This window comes from Hemiscyllium ocellatum, chromosome 32 (assembly GCF_020745735.1).
Source record: "Hemiscyllium ocellatum isolate sHemOce1 chromosome 32, sHemOce1.pat.X.cur, whole genome shotgun sequence".
Taxonomy (NCBI): domain Eukaryota; kingdom Metazoa; phylum Chordata; class Chondrichthyes; order Orectolobiformes; family Hemiscylliidae; genus Hemiscyllium; species Hemiscyllium ocellatum.
The window spans coordinates 4,937,335-4,960,620 of record NC_083432.1 but is presented as its reverse complement, the minus strand read 5'-3'; the positions used below and the strand labels follow the sequence as shown (position 1 = coordinate 4,960,620).

At 42.2% G+C, this 23,286-nt stretch overlaps 1 protein-coding gene across 1 annotated transcript in view; it reads right to left on the bottom strand.

Moving 5' to 3' along the window:
• Nucleotides 1–23,286, bottom strand: part of map3k3 (mitogen-activated protein kinase kinase kinase 3) — a 154,376-nt gene that overhangs the window by 7,038 nt on the left and 124,052 nt on the right. The window contains exons 15-16 of the mRNA XM_060849071.1: nt 13,953–14,082; nt 3,618–3,795 (exon numbers count right to left, since the gene is read on the bottom strand). Of these exons, the coding sequence (XP_060705054.1) occupies nt 3,618–3,795; nt 13,953–14,082 (308 nt within the window). The remainder of the gene's footprint in view (nt 1–3,617; nt 3,796–13,952; nt 14,083–23,286) is intronic.

The following is a 23,286-nucleotide window of genomic DNA, read 5'->3' as shown; positions in this document are numbered from 1 at the left end:
TTAAAGTATAGGACAATGATTGAGATTCCAATCGGACACCTTCTGTCGCAGGGAATTTCAGCAGCACTTAAACTCAAATGAAATCTAAATCAGTAGAGAGATAAATTTGACAAGAATGACCATTCATTATTGCAATAATCTAATGCTAACTAGAAGTTCACACACCAGACTGAGTTCAATTTATTGACCATTTAAAAAAAATCTAGAGCTGTATTCTACCAGTTCACATGTGAAAATGTAGCTAGCAGCTGTGGGAGACAGACGAGGAACCTGCCTGAGGTGCTGCAACACTAGATCAACATTCTTCACCAAATGGAAAGCTCCTCTTAATAATGCAGCAAAATCACCAAACATATTAAATGTCATTTGGAACAACAAAATCATTTGGCACTGTGTCTACTTCCCTGCCTTTAGGTTTGTCTTTATCATTACTATACTCCCAGGACTGGAACATGTGAAATCGGAAAATTCCACCTTATAAATAGCCAGCATACCTCTCGTCACTGGTTGCCAGAGTTTGAATCTCCTGATCAGAATCCACCAATCCACCAAGGCATTGCACAAGTTAAGAATATCGATGGAAATTAAGCAAATGTGCCAACCAAACATTTTCTGTGAAATTATTCTACCACTCAAGATTCAAGAGGTGAGCAATTCTTCTCCTACAATCAATATTTCTCGAAGTCAGTTCAGTAAAGCCACACACTCACCTGCCTTATGAGGCAAGGAAATATATTATGATATTCACTTACACAATTAACCCAAGGAAAAGTAAAAAGGTGTGTGTTTCATGGCATGCGTTGAGCAAATTCAAATTATGCAGCCAGTAACCAATGAGATAGCAAAACATTGGGACTGGATTGAATTTAGCATCAGGTACTTCCACTACGCCCCGAATCAATGCAGTGCCTTGTCGCTAGGTTGGATACGTAGACTCTGGGTGCTTTGTTGATTGCATCCAATACATAGTGCAGTGGGGTGCAAGTCAAAAGCCAAACAGAAAGTTTGGACAAAATTAAACTTAACACTTAACCATAGCACTGACACGAACAAATAGATTGCAGCAGTTCAAGGAGATAGCTCACCAACACCTTCTTAAAGGCAAATAAGGATGGGCAGTAAAGGCAGGCCACGCAAGTTATATTCATATCTCAAGAATAAATAATAAAAACCTGTGCATGCACCATAAGTACAAACTACTGTTAATTTCTGATTTAAATAAAACTGGTAGCAGCTTGCTAATGAAATAAGCTTCCATGCACATGACTGCACTGCGATAAGTTGAATGCAGTATACAGGTTTGTAATTCAGCATATGCTAACAGTCCTCAGTGAATCACACACTCCTCTGCATTAGAAATCATGTTCAGTCCAATTTGCTTAAACACAAATCCTTTTTTAACTGATGGGAAAATCAACTTGCATTTACAAAGCACCAACCATGCATTCATGAGACCTCAAAATACTTTACAGCCAATTAAGTACTTTAAAGCACTACACAGAGTGTGGTGGGTGCATGCAATGCACTGCCAGCAGAGATAGTGGAGACAGAGACATTAGGGACATTTAAGTAACTCTTGGATAGGTACATGGAAGATAGTACAATGCAGGGGATATAGGTTAGCTGATTTGCAAGTAGGATAAAAGATTGGCACAACATCGAGGGCCGAAGGGCCTGTGTTGTACTGTACTGTTCTATGTTTTAAAGTCATTATTGTAATGTAAGAAAGGCAACAACCAAGTTATATACAGCAAGCTCCAAAAAGCAGCAATGTGACCTAGTATTTTTTATTGGTGTTGACTGAGTAAGTATTGCCATAATTCCAAGGATAGCGCCTCTGCAGCCCTTCAAAATAATGGCATAGGATTTTTTATATTCACCTAAAAAGCTAGAGATGGCCTTTGTTTAATGACTCACCTGAAAAGATGCCCAATAGTGCAGCGTTCCCTCAGTACTGCAATGTCAGTGTCACTGCAAGAGTCAGACTTTATTTCTGTGCTCAACTCTGGAGTGGGTCAGGAACCCTGATTCAGAGGGATAAGTGCCACCAACAAGCTACAGGATTAAACAACATGCTGTTCATGCAGATTCTGGGTGCAGGAGCCATTTAGGTGGACAATTGTCAATACTATCCTGTGTGTTTATATTGCAAGCACCAAATACAAGGAAAAGTTTTGTTATGAACCCAGATTACAGCGGGAGCAGACTATCCTATAGGTGGCGCTTTAACCCTAGGAAACAGACATTAACCAGGACAGATTAATAATACAACCGAATATTGTGTCTCACAAACTCCTGACACCATTCGACAGGTTATTCACGTGGCAACTCTTAAAGTATGAGCTGAGAAATTAAATATTGACATGTTTTCTAATCGTATAGGGTATGGCAACTACATCTATCCTTGATGAACATCCATGCTTTGCACATTTGAGGAGGGATCTCTGGATAATGAGGATGAATGATCGACCAACTTTCACCCAGTAACACTACTGATGATTTACATGATTCAGATATGCCAGAAGATGGTTTATTCACTATTCTTAGTCTTTTAAATCTGACTGAACTAACTTTAAGTCTACATAATGTAAGACAGATCAAAAAAGGTAGAATATGTGTTACAAATCACTGACTTAAATAAACAGCCTTTCCATCATGAAAGGTAAATACTATTAACCAAAGGTCAGAAAAACTTCAAAACATATTTTTCATATGAACTGCCTGCTTCTTTATCTCTGGTCTCATAAAACACTCACACAACAGTGAAGGACTCAAGCCCGCAGCATGAAGTAATGCTCATGAGAGATTCAAAGTAGTGAGAAATCACAATCAATGCATGATCTATGCAACAGCTTTTAAATAGCTAGATTAGAGGACTTCAGATCCAAGGGAACTTGTTACTCTTCAGACGCATTCGTTTTTCTATTACATTTTCCGTAGTGATAGTGATTGCTTTAATTTCCTTCCTCTCTTTTGCTCTTTGATTTTCAACAATTCAATTCAGACTTCTACAAATTTATCAAAATGTTCTGGACCAGAGGGATATTAGCTTTAATTTACATCAGAAAAACGGAGCACGGAGCAAAGGAGATTGAGGAAGGCTTTCTAGCTATAATCAATGTTCAACAGGTTTAGATACGACAGACAAAAAAAATCCCATTACTTAATTCAAGGAACAGATTTGATGCTTCGGGCTGAAGGACAGAGGTGTAAGGAAGAACTGTGTGTTGGAAGTGATCATGAACTAGAACTTGGTGCCTAAGTGGGTGGTGGATGTGGATTTAAATAACGATTTCAAAAGGAAATTAGATAGGTTCTTAAGGGAAATAAACTTGTAAAGAGAGAGCAGGGAAATGGGGCTGATTGGGTTGGTCTAAAGTCAGCATAAAGTCAGCATAGCGTCTTGCAGTCCCGAATGATTCTTGGAGCCTATGACTTGGATTCCCAGACTGTTGGTCGTGGAATGATAGGATTCAAATATTTATTGTCCAAAAAGTAACGATCTCTAGATTTGTACTAGAATAGAATCCCTACAGGGTGGAAACAGGCCATTTTGACCCACCTAGAACAGTATCTGATTTCTGAAATGGGCAGACGGTTAGGACATGTATCCTTACCAAACATCTGCTTTCCTTCCATAACCTTCACCACTGATCACCTCTGGGCTCATCCAATATGGCGTCCCAGTGACTGAGCGGATCCCGGTCCCTGACATGCAGATTGTCTGCAGACGTTTGCTTGCTCCAAAGTCACCCAGCTTCACATTCCCTGCAGAGTCGCGCAAAATGTTCGCTCCTGAAATAAGATTGAACAGATATGTAAGACAGAAGAATACCACAGACAGACAGTGAACTCCACAAAGATTCAAAATAAACAGAGCAATATTATGACCGACAGAGGCATGGCTATAGAATGGATTAACGTAGGCTGGCTTTTTCATCAATACCCTCTCTCATCCATGTTATTCAGGGAGAGCTGTTAAGCCAAGGGAAATCACCTCCTTCTGGAAGGGAAAAGGAAAGGTTGGATCATATGGGATTAGGGATAGTTCATTAGCTTGTAGCTTGGATAAGTGACTCGCTGATGAACAGAAGACAGGGTCATGTTAAATAGCTTTTTATTTTTCTGGATGGCGAGATGGAACCAGTAGGGTGCCAAAGTGTTCAGCCCTTGGACCCCAGCTTTTCACAATCTACTTTAACGACTTGGATAGGCGGGACGGTAAATTGCAATAAGGAAATAAGAACTTTACAAATGGATATATACAGATTAGGGTGGTGAGCCAAAACGTGGCAGCTGGAGTTTAACGCGGATAAGTGCGAGGTCATGCATTTTGGCTGAAATAAAATGGGAAAGTGACCTATTATCTTAATGAGGCGAGATCACAGGATGCTTCAGTGCAGAGGGATCTGGCTGCCCTTGTTCATGAGTCACAGAAAACTAGCATGCAGCTACAGCAGATAATCAAGATTGCAAATGGGAATGTTGGATTTTATAGCTAAAGGAATAGAATATAAAGGTAAGGAAGTATTGTTGCAACTATACAAGGTACAGGTGAGACCGCACCTGGAGTATTGTACATAGTTTTAGTCCCTTTATTTGAGGAAAGATGTCGTGGCATTGGAAGCAGTTCAGAGGAGGTTCACTAGATTGATCCCAGAGATGAGGGAGTTGTCGTATGAAGAGAAATCGAACAGATTAAGCAGACACTCTCTGGAATTGAGAAGAATGAGGGGAGATAACATTGAAGTATTCAAAATGATAAAAGGTGTGGATAAAATAGATGTACAGCAGATACTTCCTCATGGACCATTCTAGGACGAGAGGTCGTAGCCTTATGGTAAGGGGCAGCAAATTTAAAACAGAGTTGAGGAGAAACTACTTCCCGCAAAGAGTTGTGGATCTGTGGAATTCGCTACCCCAAAGTGCAGAGAATCCTTGGACAGTGAGTAAATTTAAGGAGTTACAGACTTTTAATTGGTAGTGGGTTGAAGGGATATGGGGAGAAGGCAGGAAAATGGGAGTGAGGAACATATCAGCCATGATCGAATAGCAGAGCAGACCCGATGGGCTGAATGGCCTAATTCTGCTCCGATATCTTGTGAATTTATGAAGTTGGGGAAGTCACCATAGCTGATGGTGCTGACCCGGACCTGGGTCTGTCAGCTTGATGTGGAGGTAGGGCATATCAAAACAATCCTGTATAATAATGACTACCTTGATCAAACGGTCACTTGCTGTACTTTGTGAAAACTCTTGAAAGGGCTGTCATTTGGACCTGAAAGGTGCCCAGTCTTTCTCAGATTACTGTGGAAGTGGAAGGTGCCTTAAAGATTGAGCCACACCTCATGCTGCTACTTTACAGAAAACAAGTCATATTCCACAATCTCAGGATGCTATTGACTGGCCAAAGCTCATTCTACTTATATCACATTACTTAGAACATAGAACTTTACAGTGGGGAGTACAGACCCTTCAGCTCTCAATGTTGCATTGACCTGTGGAACCAACCTGAAGCCCATCTAACCTACACTATTTCATTTTCATCCATATGCTTATCCAACGACCATTTAAATGCCCTTAAAGTTGGCGAGTTTACTACTGTTGCAAGCTGGGCATTCCACACCCCTACTACTGAGTAAAGAAACTACCTCTGACATCTGTCCTATATCTATCTTCCCCTCAATTTAAAGCTATGGCCCTTCTTGCTAGCCATCACCATCTGAGGACAAAGACTCTTGCTATCCACCCTATCTAACCCTCTGAGCATCTTGTATGTCTCAATTAAGTCACCTCTCAACCACCTACTCTCTAATGAAAACAACCTCAAGTCCCTCAGCCCTTCCTCATAAGACCTTCCCTCCATACCAGGCAACAGCCTGGTAAATCTCCTCTGAATTCTTTCCAAAGCTTCCACATCCTTCCTGTAATGCGGTGACCTGAACTATACTCCAAGTGTGGCTGCTCCAGAGTTTTGTACAACTGCAGCATGACCTCATGGATCCAAAATTCAATCCCTCTACCAATTAAAAACTAACAGACTGTATGCCTTCCTAACAACTCTATCAACCTGGGTGGCAATTTTCAGGGATCTATGTACATGGACACAGAGATCTCTCTGCTCATCTACACTCCCAAGAATCTTTCCATTAGCCCAGTACTCTGCATTCCTGTTACTCCTTCCAAAGTGAATCACCTCACTCTTTTCTGCATTAAACTCCATTTGCCACCTCCCAGCCCAGCTCTGCAGCTTATCTATGTCTCTCTGTAACCTACAACATCCTTCAGCACTATCCAGAACTCCACCGACTTTAGTCTCCGTCCGCGAATTTACCAACCCATCCTTCTCCACCCTCATCCAGGTCATTTATAAAATTGACAAACAGCAATGGCCCCAAAACAGATCCTTGCGGTACATCACTAGTAACTGAACTCCAGGATGAGCATTTCCCATCAACCACCACCCTCTGTCTTCTTACAGCTCACCAATTTCTAATCCAAATCACCCTCAATCCCATGCCTCTGTATTTTCTGCAATAGCATACTATGAGGAACCTTATCAAACACCTTACTGAAATCCATATACACCACATCAACTGCTTTATCCTCATCCACCTATTTGGTCACCTTCTCAAAGAACTCAATAAGGTTTGTGAGGCACAACTTACCCTTCACGAAACCGTGTTGACTATCCCTAATCAAACTATTCCTTTCTAGATGATTATAAATCCTATCTCTTCTAAACTTTTCCAACAATTTACTCACAACTGGTGAATGGTTCACTGGTCTATAATTATCAGGATTGTCTCTACTCCTCTTCTTGAACAAGGAGACATTTGCTATCCTCCTGTCTTCTGGCACTATTCCTGTAGACAACAACAACATAAAGATCAAAGCTAAAGGCTCTGCAATCTCCTCCCTAGCTTTCCAGAGAATTCTAGGATAAATCCCACCCAGACCAGAGGACTTAGCTACTTTCACACTTTCCACAATTGCTCACACTTCCTTGTGAACCTCAATCCCGTTTAGTCTACTGGCCTGTATCTCCATATTCTCCTCAACAACACTGTCTTTTCCCAGTGTGAATACTGACAAAAAATATTCCTTTAGCGCTTTTCCTATCTTCTCTGATTCCATGCAGAACTTCCCACTACTGTCCTAGATTGGCCCAAAACTTCCTCTGGTCATTCTTTTATTCCTGATAGACCTACAGACCTCACTGTGTCATGGGTCTCAGTCCGGAGCCGCTCCAAGGTTCTGCGCATGGCATTAGGTGACATCACACCAATCGCAGGACTGACATGGATCCTCATAGGTCTATGCAGCTGGATAGAACATTCGAGGAAATGCTAGCTGTACGTCTCAACAACATAGCTATTCAAACATCTGCAGCACAACAACTGTGATCAACTAGCTCATATCCACAAACTCAGTCCACAGTGTCCAGCACTAAACATGATTCCGAGAGTGGATTGCATTTACTGAACAATCCAGACTGTACTATGAATTACATTGGGAACCAACTTAAGATAATGAGACCAGCGCATGGTGTATTGCACTAGCAGCCAAATTTAACAGGGTCCCATGTGTGGATGTGTGTAGCCAAAAGGAATTTGTCCATACATTGTATTTTTTGCATTGAGGGAAGAGTTACTTAGATTAGATTACTTACAGTATGGAAACAGGCCCTTCTGCCCAGCACGTCCACACCAATCCGCCGAAGCGTATACCACCCACACCCATACATTTACCCCTTACCTAACACTACGGGCAATTTAGCATGGCCAATTCACCTAACCTGCACATTTTTGGATTGTGGGAGGAAACCGGAGCACCTGGAGGAAACCCACGCAGACATGGGTAGAACGTGCAAACTCCACACAGTCGCCTGAGTCGGGAATTGAACCTGGGTCTCTGGCGCTGTGAGGCAGCAGTGCTAACCACTGTGCCACCATGCCGCCTATAAAAACCACTGCCAATCTCTGAAGTCCTGCTTGAATACCCTGAGCTTGGGACCAGTTAGTCAGTTAGACAGGTAACTGCTGCACCTCCATGCCAATCATGGTTCAACCAATTAGCACCCGCTTCTCACGCTGTATAAATTAGTGTCACCATTCAAAGTTTGGTTCTTTATCTCCTGTTCTTAACTACAAGCAAAGCTTTAATACTGTCCCTCTTTTTAGCCGTACTGTACTGCCAAGCTTGGTCTAAATAGGAAGAAATGGAGTCAGAGGGGATGTGGGAAACAAATCTTCAAATATGGAACATGGGTGGCTGAAATGTCTACCAAGGGTAGGGAGAAGACTGAACTGCAGAAAGTCGGGGTAGGTAGGTAACTCGAGTTACACCTGAAGCTGGATCTCAGGAACCCAAGCTGTGGGATGCATCACTGGAGGTGACAGCAATACAAAATGGTGAGAGAATGGACAGCAGGAATGCAGGAGAGTCCTTCGGAGCTGAATCAGAGAGAAAAGGATTGAAGGAAAGGAATGGAGAAAACCAAAGGCCGCTGAAGTGGAGGAATACTGAATGGTTGACAATGCCAATAGATTCAAAGAGGGTCAAGGTGGGCTAATCCACCATAGTCATAGTCACAGGGAATGTTACTTTGGTCAGTGCTGTGTAAGGAGAAGAAACCTTTTAGTGAGATTTAAATAGAGAGCTGCAGCAGAGAGAAACAAAGGTCATGAGGCAACATGCAAAAGGTCTTGGAAATGGCTGGGATTTATGGAAAAGCTTTCGGTGATAGAGAGGTTGCTGAAAGAATTTTGAAAGAAAGCAAATCATTTACAATATCAGTTAACTGGAGGCTAAGAAGGGTGATCAGAAAGTTAGCAGGAGATGACCGTTAAAGTCAGAGAGGGCACGTAAGAAAGGGAGAGAAATAAGAGAGACGGAGATAAAAGTGAGACAAGGGAAAGCTCGAACAATTAAGAACAGGTTTGGTATGGCTAGGGGAGAGGGGTACTTTAGCATGGCGGGGGAGGGGAGCTTTGGCATGGCGGGGGAGGGGGGTGCTTTGGCATGGCGGGGGAGGGGGGTGCTTTAGCATGGCGGGGGAGGGGGGAGCTTTGGCATGGCGGGGGAGAGGGGTACTTTAGCATGGCGGGGGAGGGGGGAGCTTTGGCATGGCGGGGGAGGGGGGTGCTTTGGCATGGCGGGGGAGGGGGGTGCTTTGGCCTGGTTGGGAGGGTTGGCGAAGGAAATTTTGGCAAAAGGTGAAGGCAGCAAGAATGCTGTTGGATGACTTCCAATAAAGAGGTGCATGGGCTTCTCAATGGTTGGGGGTTAGGAAGAGATATTTTGAGGGGGGGGGGGGGGGGGGGGTGGATTTAAGGTGATGTTTGGCAACAGAGAAAAGATTCTGTATCCTAGGATAATTTAGGTGGATATTTTTGGAAGAGAAGCTGTTGTGGTGTTCTAGCCAAATGACTACGGCGTGCATCAGATACTCGAGTCAGTCCCTTGAGGGAGCGACGATGAGGCCAAACTAACAAGAATAACCAGCTTGGGATGCAGTGGCAAAGATCAAAGTGAGGGCATGGTTGAACCAAATTAACAGCTACAGAGATGGCACAATAAATTGAAAGCCAAAGATTATGATGCAAATGCATGCTCCTTTAAGGGAAGATAGGACAGCTCTGGATGGTAGTTAGGGTTGTAGATGAAGCAGATACAGGAAATGGTGGGAGATGGCCACACTGGAGCATTAGATTGTTCATGGAAAAAACATATTGGAGATGGGGCTGTGAACACGGTAGGAGAGTTTATATAAGTGGATAAATTAAGGTAGGAGAGTAAGGTGTTGAATTGTGACGGGGGAGTATAAGAAACATTTTAAAGAAGAGGTAAAAGATGTACAATAAAATGAGACATTCGAAAGAGGGGAAAGATAGAGATGTAGGGTTAAAGGTCACAGTGTGAGGAGTGACATTCACAAAACAAAACCAGGGAGATGATATTCAGTCAGGAATAAGATGGCATTCTTGAGCCAAAGCCTGGGCATCAATGTAATTTATCCATAAATCAGGTGCTGAGAGTCAGGACTTTGACCACAAGTGTACGGTCTACTTAATGGAAATACAGCGGCATGGCATTTAGATTGAATGCCCGGAATCGATGGGGACAGTGGTTGGTGGGGGAGTTGGGTTGTTGTCCCTCTGAGAGGAAGACCCTTGCTAAGCCCTTTGTACATTGAACAGTACAAGATTAGGGTTAGGCTTAATCGAAGAGGTGTCAATCCTGAATTACAAAAGGATTTTAAAAGATGGGGTTTGGAGTCAATGTAGACAAGGGGGAGAATTAAAACTTGCCCTGCCCAAGTAACAGGAAAGAGGAAAGAACTCAAAGTGTAAAGACAATATGGAAGTACGAGATGGGAGCCTGGAACTGCAGTCAAAATATTGACAGGAAACAAAAACAAAAATTACTGGAGAAACTCAGCGGTGTTCTGAAGGGACACTGGATCCAAAATGTTGACTCTGTTTTAACTCCATAGATGTTGTCAGATCTGCTGAGTTTCTCCAGCAATTTCTGTTTTGTTTCAGATTTCCAGCATCCACACTTTGATTTTTGTTATGTTGATAGGAATGATAGTGTGTGTTTGGGTTATGTAGTGGTGACGGGCAACAGGAAACACAGGCTTTGTTTGTAGCCAGAGAACAGAGAGATATGAAACAGTTCAAATGTAAAGTCTATGTGGCCAACTGGACTTGACTTGTAGACAGCATGGAGTCAGTTTGGAACATTTATTAACTGATATCCAGATTCAGAGTGTACATCTGGAGAAGGGGGATACCCAGACACTATTTAAAAGAGAGGATGAAACCTATCCAAGGATAACCCTGAGAGGGCCCAGTTGTGTTAAACTCTGGCTCCTGTTGAAATATCACTGACTTCAGTTTAATTAATTGGGAAAGTTTGAAGATTTTATTTCAATATAAATATAATCTTTAGATAGTAAGCAGTTCACTTATAAAACACAGAAAGGAAATAAGTGGTGCCCCCAGTGTGGACCTTCAAAGCGACACTTCACTTTGTTGTGTTAGCTGTAATTAACAATCAATCCAGTGGCAGGGTGTTAGCAGTGACACGGCATTGCATGGCCTTAAATTTAACAGTCAACAGCACTGCTTACACCACCCCGACTTCCTCCATACTAATAAGTCAAGAGGTCAGGAGTTCTCCGAGCACATATCTTACAAACTGTCAATATGGGGAGTTAGGAGTTTTGTTTCATTAGTCAAACCTTCCAAATCAGGAAATGGACAATTTTTCAGGAATTAACCTTGCTGTTGCACTTTGCCTGCTTCCCAAAGCCTTTCTGCAAAGGGTCTGGGGCCAGTGCTGACATAATCTCACTGTACTCATCATAAATAGTTTCAAACTCACTCTAACATTTTCTCTCTCCTTGATCCACTGCCAAATTTACGACTCAAAAGATCAGTCTGATCCTGAATCTCACACCATCAATTCTTTTTGATTTCAGGCTAAACCCTTTCCCTGCCTCCTTTCACTCTACCCGTCCAAAGCTTCCTGCAGAACACAGAAGGAAAGCAAGATAGAATGAACCGTTTTCCAGCAGTCCAACAATACTTAAGCACTTGGCAATACCAGCGTTACTTTTAACTAAAAGGATATTTGTAAATTTAGTTCTCTTCTCAGGAAGCTTGCTTGGAGCATGTTTCCCGTCTCCCTTAAACAGTGAAGAGTTCATGGGCCTCACCACTTCAACAATCTTCATGCTCCACATATCCTCAATGGCCTCCTCTACTTCAGATGATTGGCACATTCTCAGTGACCAGCACCCTCCTCTGGCTGGGTCAGTCTGCCTTCTCAGACACTCTCCACACCAAGTCAGATTCTCTGCACCTGCTCATCTCTCCACAACCTTCTGCAGACAAGATGGACTAAGACTCAGTAAGTGGTTATATATGATGTCTTGTGATTCACAGCTGATTCACAAGGGCCATCTGGTTGATGTGTCTGTTGTATACTGGTTCGGGCTAATGTATACTTCTAGCTCAGCAAATTAAGCAATTCAGCATTACAGAAAATAAATCGAATTAAAAATGCTCTAGAAGCCTCTTAATGCAATGTCATATCAAAACATCTTCACCATCATCGCATTCAGATCCCCAAACTTTCCAGATCATATTCATGTGCTTCTTTCCAGTCTTGGTCATATTATAGCTGTACAACCTACACTGTCCCTATCTCAACCAGAACAGAACATAGAACAAGACTATCAAGTGAAGTTGGCTGGACTGTTGTTGCTTAAACCATTCATTTCCCTCCTGTGAGTGAGTTTTGAGAAGACTTGTAGCTCAGGTTGAGGTAGCATACCTAGAAGCATGGCATTCCAACCAGAACTCTACCAACAAACACCATCTACCACCCCCTGAGAAAAGGAACAGGAAGTGACTTCATCACAGGAAATAACATCACCAAACCAAAGAAACCCAAACATATAAATAGAAAGCAGGAATTTTCAGCATTGCTTCGCATGAGGCCCACTGAAGATGTTACCTAGTAAGGTAACGAAACGTCTGGAAATGAACCTTTCAGCTCAGCAAGTCTTCTGTAAGTGCTTACAGTATGAGTCAAGGTTCCTCTGATCTTTCCAAAGCTTGTGATTCCATTTCTGAGGTCTCATTTTTCAAAACAGCATGTGGAGGAGAATACTGGGCCACAGCAAGAATGTGCTGAGGAGGACAATTTCCAATATAACTAGTATTATCCTCCTCTAACATCTATGAAGTTAACATTCTCTAAGTGGTAGCCATTACACAGACAGCAAGAACACAAATCCTCAAAGTAACTCTCCAGAATGCAAAAGCATTGAAATTATACAAAGTACACCTATCACCTTCAATCTGAAGTCAACAAATATAGCAGCGTCAAGGGACCTATTAGCCCATATGATCCAGTACAGTTCCAGGAGCTGTTCTCTCCAACAGAATCAAAACAGCACCATCATATATTTTAATTATAATCTGCAGTTGTTCAGATTCCAAGAAATTCTTTTCTAGAAATCAAGCTCGCCAAATAACCTGCGTCACAGTACAACACAAAGCTGAGCATTGAGACACATCCAAATGATTAAACATTTCCTGACTGGCTCCCAGTCAGGTTGCGAGGGACAGGAGACAGAGAATTACAGCACTTAATATAAAACCTAAATCACCATTCATTGTTGTGAGCTATTCAGTTCCCTTCAATTAAGCCCGTCCTTCACAATTGCATTTTGTCAAACCCAAAGTGCAACGACTAGATTTTGCAGGATTTTCGCAATGGTGCCTCTCCTTTAGCATCACTAAACTGAAAGGGCCACTTACTGTAACAGAAAGGTATTATGCTGCTGACTCAACAAAATCCAAATAATTCTTCCATCTAGCATTAATAATTGAAGTCAGAGGAATGATTTTATTAAATATTGCTGCAGAATCATACTTGTGTCAATAACTCTGCCTCAGTATGTGGCAGGCAGAATTCTGTTACTCAATGACCACAGGTAAGATCCCTCTGCAATTCAACTGTTGCCTCAATAATGTCAGATAAGTCAATCTAACTTGATGCTTATATTTGCTTTTGTTTTCTGGAGGGTGTTGGTCTATGTTAGTGGGTGAAAGCAATGGAAAACAAATGCCGAGCAAGAACTGAAATCAAACTGTAATATGTTAAATCTAATAAGGAATTCAGAAATATTGCTCTACTCTAATAGGGTAGCATGTGCAGAACTGTAACACCATGCAGTATGCTGAAACCTTGACTTTAGTTTAATAAAAGCAGAAATACGAAGCTGGAATAAGTAACCAGGAAACAGTCAGACTAGTGCGAAAAAGCCAACTGGTTCGCTCATGCCCTTCAGGGAAGGGAACCTTTCCCCTTGCCTCAGTCACACACAAATGTGCTCAATACTTTTAATCAAAAGAATTCACAGAGCTACTTACCCTTTATATCCCGATGTACAATCATATTACTGTGCAAGTAGGACACACCTTCCAGAATCTGCCTGGTGTATTTTCGGGTCACATTTTCTGTTAGTGCGCCATAGGCTTTCAGTTGATCTTTCACTGAACCCTAGAAAGAATGGGAATGTGTCAGTGAAATAGGATTACGGATTTTTGAATTTGGGAGGAACATTCCAAACTGTGAGACAAACAAAAGGTAAAGAATGGTGCCTCCAGGTCACAGCTAAATCCTGAAGGATATCGAACAGCTCTGCGCACAGGATTGGAGTTAAACTGCCGAGGTTCATTTCACACTCGCAGTCAGAAAGAAGAAACCTCCGCAACATTGGCCCTGATTAGATTCAAACCCAGGTCTCTTACAAGCAAAGGTTACACAGGTTTGGACTCAAATAAACCAAAAATAAAATGTGGATATTGGAAATCTGAAGCAAAATCAAAAACTGCTGCAGAAAGTGAGCATGTCTGGCCGCATCCGTGGAGAGAAAGCAGAGTTAATGTTTCAGCTCCAGTCTAGAAATGTTACCTCTGCTTTTCCTCCACTGATGGTGCCAGATCTACACAGTTTCTCCAGCAATTGCTGGTTTTGGTTTGGGACGCTAGTCATTGGAATTTAGCAAAATGAGAAGTGAAATATTGAAATATACAGGAATCTAAACAGGGTAAATGCTGAGATGATGTTCCCCTTCATGGCAGCATCTTGACCCAAACAGCACAGGTCAGAATTAAGGAGCACTAATTTAAGAGTGAGATAAGGAGGAATTTCTTCATTCAGAGGATTGAGTCTCTTTAGAACCTCTTGCCAGAGAGCTGTTGGTGCAGACTCCTCTTGTAGATTTCAGGCTGAGATAGTTTCCCGACTGATCAAGAATCCAAGGGTTATGGGAAAGGGCAGGAAAGTGGATGTGAGGCATGTCAGACTAGCCATGATCCTACTGAATGGCGAGTGGGCACAATGGGCTGAACGTTCCAATTTATTACAATCTCAGGAAATCTCTCAGATAACACAGGAATGAAGGTAAATAATCAATTCTATTGCAGAACTATGGTTGAAAAGATGTACTCAGATCCTGTGTGGACCAGCTGGTGGAGGTATTCACAGACACAGTCATCGAGATGTACAGCACAGAAACAGACCCTTCGGTCCAACCCATCTATGCCAACCCAATATCCCAACCCAATCTAGTCCCACCTGCCAGCACCCGGCCCATATCCCCCCAAACCCTTCCTATTCATGTCCCGATCCAGATGCCTTTTAAATGCTGTAATTGTACCAGCCTCCACCACTTCCTCTGGCAGCTCATTCCATACACGCACCACCCTCTGTGTGAAAAAGTTGCCCCTTAGGCCTCTTTTATATCTTACCCTTCTCACCCTAAACCTATGTCCCCAAGTTCTGGACTCCCCCACCCCAGGGAAAAGACTTTGTCTACATCTTTAATCTCTCCTGACTATGATCTGAAGTCCCCACCTGCTTCAAGACCAGCATCATCTCGGTGCCAAAGAAAAATCATGCAGCGTGCCTCAATGACTACCTCCCGATGGGTCTGATCTCCATAATTATGAAATGCTTTGACAGTTTAGTCATGGCTCACATCATGTCCAGCCTCCCAAATTGCCTTGATCCTTTGCAAGTCGCCTCCTGATGCAGCAGGCCCACATCAGACACCATCTCCTTGGCCCTACACTCATCCATGGAACATCTGGATAACAAGAGTATCCAGTATCAGGCTCCTATTTATTGACTACAATTTTGTCTTCAACACCATAATTCCAAACAAACTCATCTCTAAACTCTGAGACCAAGGTCTTGGCTCCCCCTCTCTATAATTGGATCCTTGACTTCCTGACCAATGAACTGCAAGCAATAATAAGCAACAATACCTCCACCATAATCCTCAACACCAGTGCTCTGCAAGGCTGCATATGCAGCCATCTACTATACTCCTTGTACAATCACAACTGGGTGGCCAAACACCCTCTAACTCCATTTACAAGTTTGCTGATGATGCCACTGTCGTAGATTGGATCTTAAACAATGAGGCAGAACATAAAAACAACATTCTCTTCATTAATGGCAGCAAAACGAAGGAGCTGGTCATTGACATCAGAAAGCAGACAGCAGGCATACCCCTGACTGTATCAATGGAGTGGAGATGGAGATAGTTGTGAGCATCAAGTCCTTGGAAATGATGATTACCAACAATCTTTCCTGGTCCACCCATGTCGAAGTGACAGTGAAGAAAGCAAAATAATGTTTCCCCTTCCTCAGGAGGCTCAGGAAATTTAGCATATCCAAAAGGAGTCTTCCAATTTTTATGAATGCACTACAGTAAGCATCCTATCTGGATGTAGCGTGGTGTGACAACTGCTCTTCCCAAGACTGCAAGCAACTACAGCGAGATACAAATACAGCCTGAGTCCATTGTGCAAACTAATCTTCCACCCACTGACTCCATCTGCTATCTTGGAAAAGCAACCAACATAATCAAAGACCTCTCCCACTCCAAATATAATGTCTTCTGTCAGGCAGAAGATATAAAAGCTTGAATAGACACGTAAGCAGATTCAAGGACAGCTTCTTCCCCGCAGTTATCAGACTTTTGAACGGACCTCTCAAATGTTAGTTCTAATCTCTCTCTCTGCAGTTGTATTCTGCACTTGTTCTGCTATCCAAATGCCCTTTGTAAGGCATGTCCTGCATATAGCACACAAAATAACAATTATCACTGTATCTCGGTATATGTGACAGCAATAAATCAAAAACAATAACAAAAATATTAACAAATCTACTAATGCAATGATATGACTATTTTAAATTTTTATGGACCAGGGAGGAGTACATTATAATACATGTTATGCATCCACAATATAAACTGCCCGTGAGCAACTTTGTGTATAAAGGATTACTACAATTATTAGTCATATACATGCTTAAGCTCTGTGTAATATCTCTGTAAAACATGCTTCCTGTCAGCTGAGTCCACTCACCATAAGATTATAAGCAGTATCCTGTCACATGGTATGCAATTATATACCAACACTTGGCTGTTGTAATGGCACCAGCAGTGGGACACAAAGTTCTTCAGTACAAAGTGACAGCTCCAATTAGGATTGGAGAAAGACAATCTTTTCAAAAGTAAGCAATGATTTTCAGAATATTTAAAGAACACGCAGGAGCTTAAAAGACCAGACAAACCAAATGAGCTTCAATCTCCAACAGCTAAGTCACTTGGCCTCATTCGGCACTCCCAGTCACCCAGTCATCATCCACTCTCTGCAGGTAGATATTCGTAGTCACCAGTACTGAGTGACATAGCATTGTTACAAGTTTGCAAACTGCTCGTTCTCTTTTATACAGACCAGTCAGTGCAAGTAGCTAATAGACTTAACTTTCCTTGATTGTACATACGGAGATTGTTCCAGCCTCCATCAGAGCAAAATAAGGAAGGATAATTAAGATCTGTAGCTCCTTGGGACTGCTTATGTAAACTTACTTGCAGGATCAAACAGAAATTAGCAAGCCATTATTTTGAAAAATCATAGTAGATAAAACAAAGTAGAGTGTGATGTTATCAGTATTTGACTCTACTACCAGACAGCAAATAAACTTCAAAGCTAACCCAAAAATTATAACCTCATGTAGTATCTTAGTGCACTTAAGCAACCATTAACTCCACATCTAAACAAATAAAACAACTGAATTTCTTTGAAAGGCACAGCAATTGCAATGCAATTGAAAATACCAATAGTGGTAATAATTCAGAGAGTATTTCACCTCCACCCACCACTTTGCTAATTCCAGGTAAAGAACAGACAATTGCCACCTCTCCACATTTTGACTGAACAGTCTCGTTTTGATTGAAATGCCAATACATTCTTGAAATATTAGATGCCAAAAGTTCAGAACTTAGTTACTGGTGCTATACAAGTGCAGTTGTTTGAGCAAAAATTGAAACGGAGTCTATAACGCTGTCAATTTTCGACGAACAACACTGGAATCTAAGAAGGATGGCTGTTTGTGGTAAGTTTTTCACCCATTGTGCTATTATCATTCTGATGTTGCAGGGTCATTCCATCTACAAAGTGCATATTGTACACAATTTAACCTAAAGTCCTCCTAATACATCAGTATTGGAAACTTTACATCAGTAACTCTACTCATCGATTATTTCCTTGGCTAGCATCTTAGAAAGGCAAAGGACCTTTACTGGATCAACGCACTATAATAATTTAAAAACACCAATTACAAAGAGTCACAGCAATACCTATTTACTCTATAAGCAATGGCTCAAGGCTATATTTTTGGAGTGATTTTCATTTTCTTAACGTAGCAAAAATTATCACACAGTAAAAAGCCAACTGACTACAGATGATTTTAGGCCACTTGACTTCACCAGTACAAGGGACAAGTGGGTAAAATGTATTGTAAAACAAGTTAGCAGTATCACAAAATTATAGGATGCAGATCAGCAAGGTTAAGTTAAATGAAATACTAGTGCACAACATAGATCTCATGACGCATGCTAATTCTCCAAGCAGGGCTGTTGTCAGGATATGTATATGAATACCAGAAAAGATGCAGTTAGCTCATGAAGTCAGTGTGACAAGAGTGGTGGGGATGGGCTTGAAGAATGGAAAGGAGGAGCATGGGGTGACGAAGACGCATTAAGGTAGGGGAACTTAAAAAAACCGAAGCTGGTAGAGAGCTACAATGTCAGCAGAGACAGCTGGAAGAGCTGGAAATTAGTGGGACAATTTCAAAGTTTGTAGATACTTCAATTAAACAGAGAGCCATTCCATTTACAAATATAGTGAAATTTGACGTTATTTATTCTTGGACAAAAAAAAACAAAGTTCTTTTCAAATAGGGAATGACTGGGAAATATTTGCATTCAGCATGCGGAAGTGATGGCCGAGTGGTATTATTGCTAGACTGTTAATCCAGACAGCCAGGTAATGTTCAGGAGAGCTGTGCTTGAATCCCACTATGGCAGATAGTGGAATTTGAATACAATAAAAGTCTGGAATTAAGAGTCTCATGATGACCATGAATCCATTGTCAATTGTCAGGAAAAACCTATCTGGTTCACTCATGCCCTTTAGGGGAGGTAATCCATCTTTACCTGGTCTGGCCCACACGTGACTCCAGACCCACAGCATTGTGGTGGACTCTTAACAATTGGGATGGACAATAAATACTCACACAGCCAGCGATAACCCCCATCCCATGAATGAACAAAAAACAAGAATGCTGAAGCATCTTTGGACAAGAACTACAAAATTGAAATTAAAATGTTAAGTACATAAGAACCTACACTTAGGAGAGAAAGGCATGATTTGGCACAAAGGAATGGAGCTTAAGAATAGAAAGTCTGACTGGAATTACGCAGTGCATTGTTAAAAGACCAGATCTAGACCATAAGACAAGGAGCAGGAGGTGGTGAATTGGTCCATCAAAACTGTTCTGCCATTCAATGGCTGATCTGATAATCCTCAACTCTACTTTCCTGCCTTATCCTCACAGCCCTTGATTCTCTCACTGATTAAAAACTGGTATATCCAAGCCTTGAATATAGTGAACAATCTATCCTTTACAGCTCTTTAGTTTAAAAAAAACCCCAATAAATTCACTACAGGTCAGAACAGAAATTCCTCCTCATCCATCATCAATATGTAATCCCTTACTCTGCATCATACCCTCTGGAGTCTTATGAATCTCCTGCAGGGCACAAAAACCTCTGCACAGCTACCCTGCAAACCTCCTAAAAATCTTAATATTTAAATAAGATCTCCTCTCATTATTCTAAAGCTTCAATGAGAATTAGCCCAACTAACTTCACCTCTTCTTGTAAGAAAATCCCTCCCTATCGGGAAACAACTTCTCTGGACTGCCTCCAGTGTCACCACATCTTTCCTCAGATACAGGGACCAAAATTGTTCACAGTTTTCTAGCTGTGGTCTAGGTAGTGCCTTGCATAGCTTTAGCAAGAACTTCCTCAGATTTCAGTAAGGCATTTGATAAGGTTCCACACGGTAGACTATTGCGCAAAATAAGGGGTTTCAGGGTTGAAAGTGATGTAGCAGTTTGGATCAGAAATTGGCTAGCTGAAAGACACAGGGTGATTGTTGATGGGAAATGTTTGCCCTGGAGTTTAGTTACCATTGGTGTGCCGCAAGGATCTGTTTTGGGGCCACTATTGTTTGTCATTTTTATAAAAGATCTGGATGTGGGTGTACAAGGATGGGTTAGTAAATTTGCAGATGACACTAAGGTAGGATAGTGCTGAAGGTTGAAGGTACTGGGTAACAAGCCCGGCCAAGTGTTAAACTTGGAAGTAGGTGAGCACTTTGGTGATAGCGATCACAATTCTGTTATGTTTACTTTAGTGATAGAAAGGGATAGGTGTATACCACTGGGCAAGAGTTACAGCTCGGGGAAAGGCAATTACGATGTGATTAGGCAAGATTTAGGAAGCATAGGAAGGGGAAGGAAACTGCAGGGGATGGGCACATTAGAAATGTGAAGCTTATTCAAGGATAAGCTCCTGTGTGTCCTGGATAAGTATGAACCTGTCAGGCAGGGAGGAAGCTGTAGAGCGCGGGAGTTGAGATTTACGAAGGAAGTGGAATCTCTAGTCAAGAGGAAGAAGGCGGCTTATGTTAGGGCGAGATGTGAAGGTTCAGTTAGGGCACTTGAGGGTTACAAGGTAGCCAGGAAAGAGCTAAAGAGAGAGCTCAGAAGAGCCAGGAGGGGACATCAAAAGTTTTTGGCGGATAGGACCAGGATAAACCCTAAGGCTTTCTATAGGTATTTAAGGGATAAAAGAATGACGAGAGTAAGATTAGGGCCAATCAAGAATAGGAGTGGGAAGTTGTGTGTGGAGTCAGAGGAGATAGGGGAAGCACTAAATGAAAATATTTCGACAGTATTCACTCTAGAAAACGACAATGTTGTTGAGGAGAATACTGAGATACAGGCTACTAGGCTAGGTGGGATTGAGGTTCACAAGGAAGAGGTATTAGAAATCCTGCAGAGTGTGAAAATAGCTAAGTCCCCTGGGCCGATGGGATTTATCCTAGGATCCTCTGGGAAACCAGGGAGGAGATTGCCGAGTCTTTGGCATTGATCTTTAAATCATCATTGTCTACAGGAATAGTGCCAGAAGACTGGAGGTGTGGTGCCCTTGTTCAAGAAGGGGAGTAGAGACAACCCTGGTAATTATAGACCAGTGAGCCTTACTTCAGTTGTTGGTAAAGTGTTGGAAAAAGTGAAAAGAAATAGGATTTATAATAATCTAGGAAAGAATCATTTGATTAGGGATATTCAGCACAGTTTTGTGAAGGGTAGGTTGTGTCTCACAAACCTTATTGAGTCCTTTGAGAAGGTGACCAAACAGGTAGATGAGAGTAAACCGGTTGATGTGGTGTATATGGATTTCAGCAAGGTGTTCGATAAGGTTCCCCACAGTAGGCTATTGTACAAAATGCGGAGGAATGGGATTGTGGGAGATATAGCCGTTTGGATCAGTAATTGGCTTGCTGAAAGAAGACAGAGGGTGGTGGTTGATGGGAAATGTTCATCCTGGAGTCCAGTTACCAGTGGTGTACCGCAAGGGTCAGTGTTGGGCCCACTGTCGTTCATTTTTATAAACGACCTGGATGAGGGCGTAGAAGGGTGGGTTAGTAAATTTGCAGATGACACTAAGGTCAGTGGAGTTGTGGATAGTGACGAAGGATGTTGTAGGTTACAGAGAGACATAGATAAGCTGCAGAGCTGGACTGAGAGTTGGCAAATGGAGTTTAATGCGGACAAGTGTGAGGTGATTCACTTTGGTCGGAGTAACAGGAATGCAAAGTACTGGGCTAATGGTAATATCCTCGGTAGTGTAGATGAGCAGAGAGATCTCGGTTCTGGATTAGTGGTGCTGGAAGAGCACAGCAGTTCAGGCAGCATCCAAAGTGCAGCGAAATTGACGTTTTCGCTGCACTTTGGATGCTGCCTGAACTGCTGTGCTCTCCCAGCACCACTAATCCAGAATCTGGCGTCCAGCATCTGCAGTCATTGCTTTTACCTGAGAGATCTCGGTGTCCATGTACACAGATCCTTGAAAGTTTCCACCCAGGTTGACAGGGTTGTTAAGAAGGCATACAGTGTTTTAGCTTTTATTAATAGAGGGATTGAGTTCCAGAACCATGAGGTTACACTGAAGCTGTACAAACTCTGGTGCGGCTGCACCTGAAGTATTGTGTGCAGTTCTGGTCACCACATTATAGGAAGGATGTGGAAGCCTTAGAAAGGGTGCAGAGGAGACTGACTAGGATGTTGCCTGGTATGGAGGGAAGGTGTTAAGAGGAAAGACTGAGGGACTCATTAGAGAGAAGAAGGTTGAGAGGTGACTTAATAGAGACATATAAGATAATCAGAGGGTTAGATAGGGTGGACAGGGAGAGCCTTGTTCCAAGTATGGTGACGACGAGCATGAGGGGACATAGCTTCAAAGTGAGGGGTGATAGATATAGGACAGATGTCAGAGGTAGTTTCTTTACTCAGAGAGTAGTAAGGGTATGGAATGCTTTGCCTGCAACGGTGGTAGATTTGCCAACTTTAAGTACATTTAAGTCGTCATTGGACAAGCATATGGACGTACATGGAATAGTATAGGTTAGATGGGCTTCAGATTGGTATGACAGGTCAGCGCAACATCAAGGGCCGAAGGGCCTGTACTGCGCTGCAATGTTCTATGTTGTGGGTTATAGAGGGACATAGATAAGATGCAGAGCAGAGCTGAGAGATGGCAAATGGAGTTTAGTGCAGACAAGTGTGAGGTAGTTCACTTCAGGATTAATAACAGGAATGGAGAGTACTGGGCTAATGGTAAAATTCTTGGCAGGATAGATGAACAGAGATATCTCGGTGTCCAGGTGCATAAATCCCTGAAAGTTGACCTGTGTCTTTGCCCTGGCAGAAGTTCAACAAGTTCATTTGATTTATTACAAGGGATGGAGAATGCCCTGAGGACAGGCTGACTAGACTAGATCCAGATTCTCTTGAATCTCTAAGAATGAGATGTGATCAAATTGCAACTTTTAATATTGTTAAGAGTTTGGCAAGGTAATGCTGAGAACACTGTCCAGGGATCTATAGCATGGGGGTCACAATCTCAACGTAATGGGCACTCCACTTGGGGTTAAGTAGAAATTTCTTCACACAAGAGGCTGTGAATCTTCAGAATTTCATAGCCTATAGAGTTCTGGATGCGAGCCAGAGTATATTCAAGACAGAGGTTGACAGAGTTTTGGGTGCTAAGTAAAC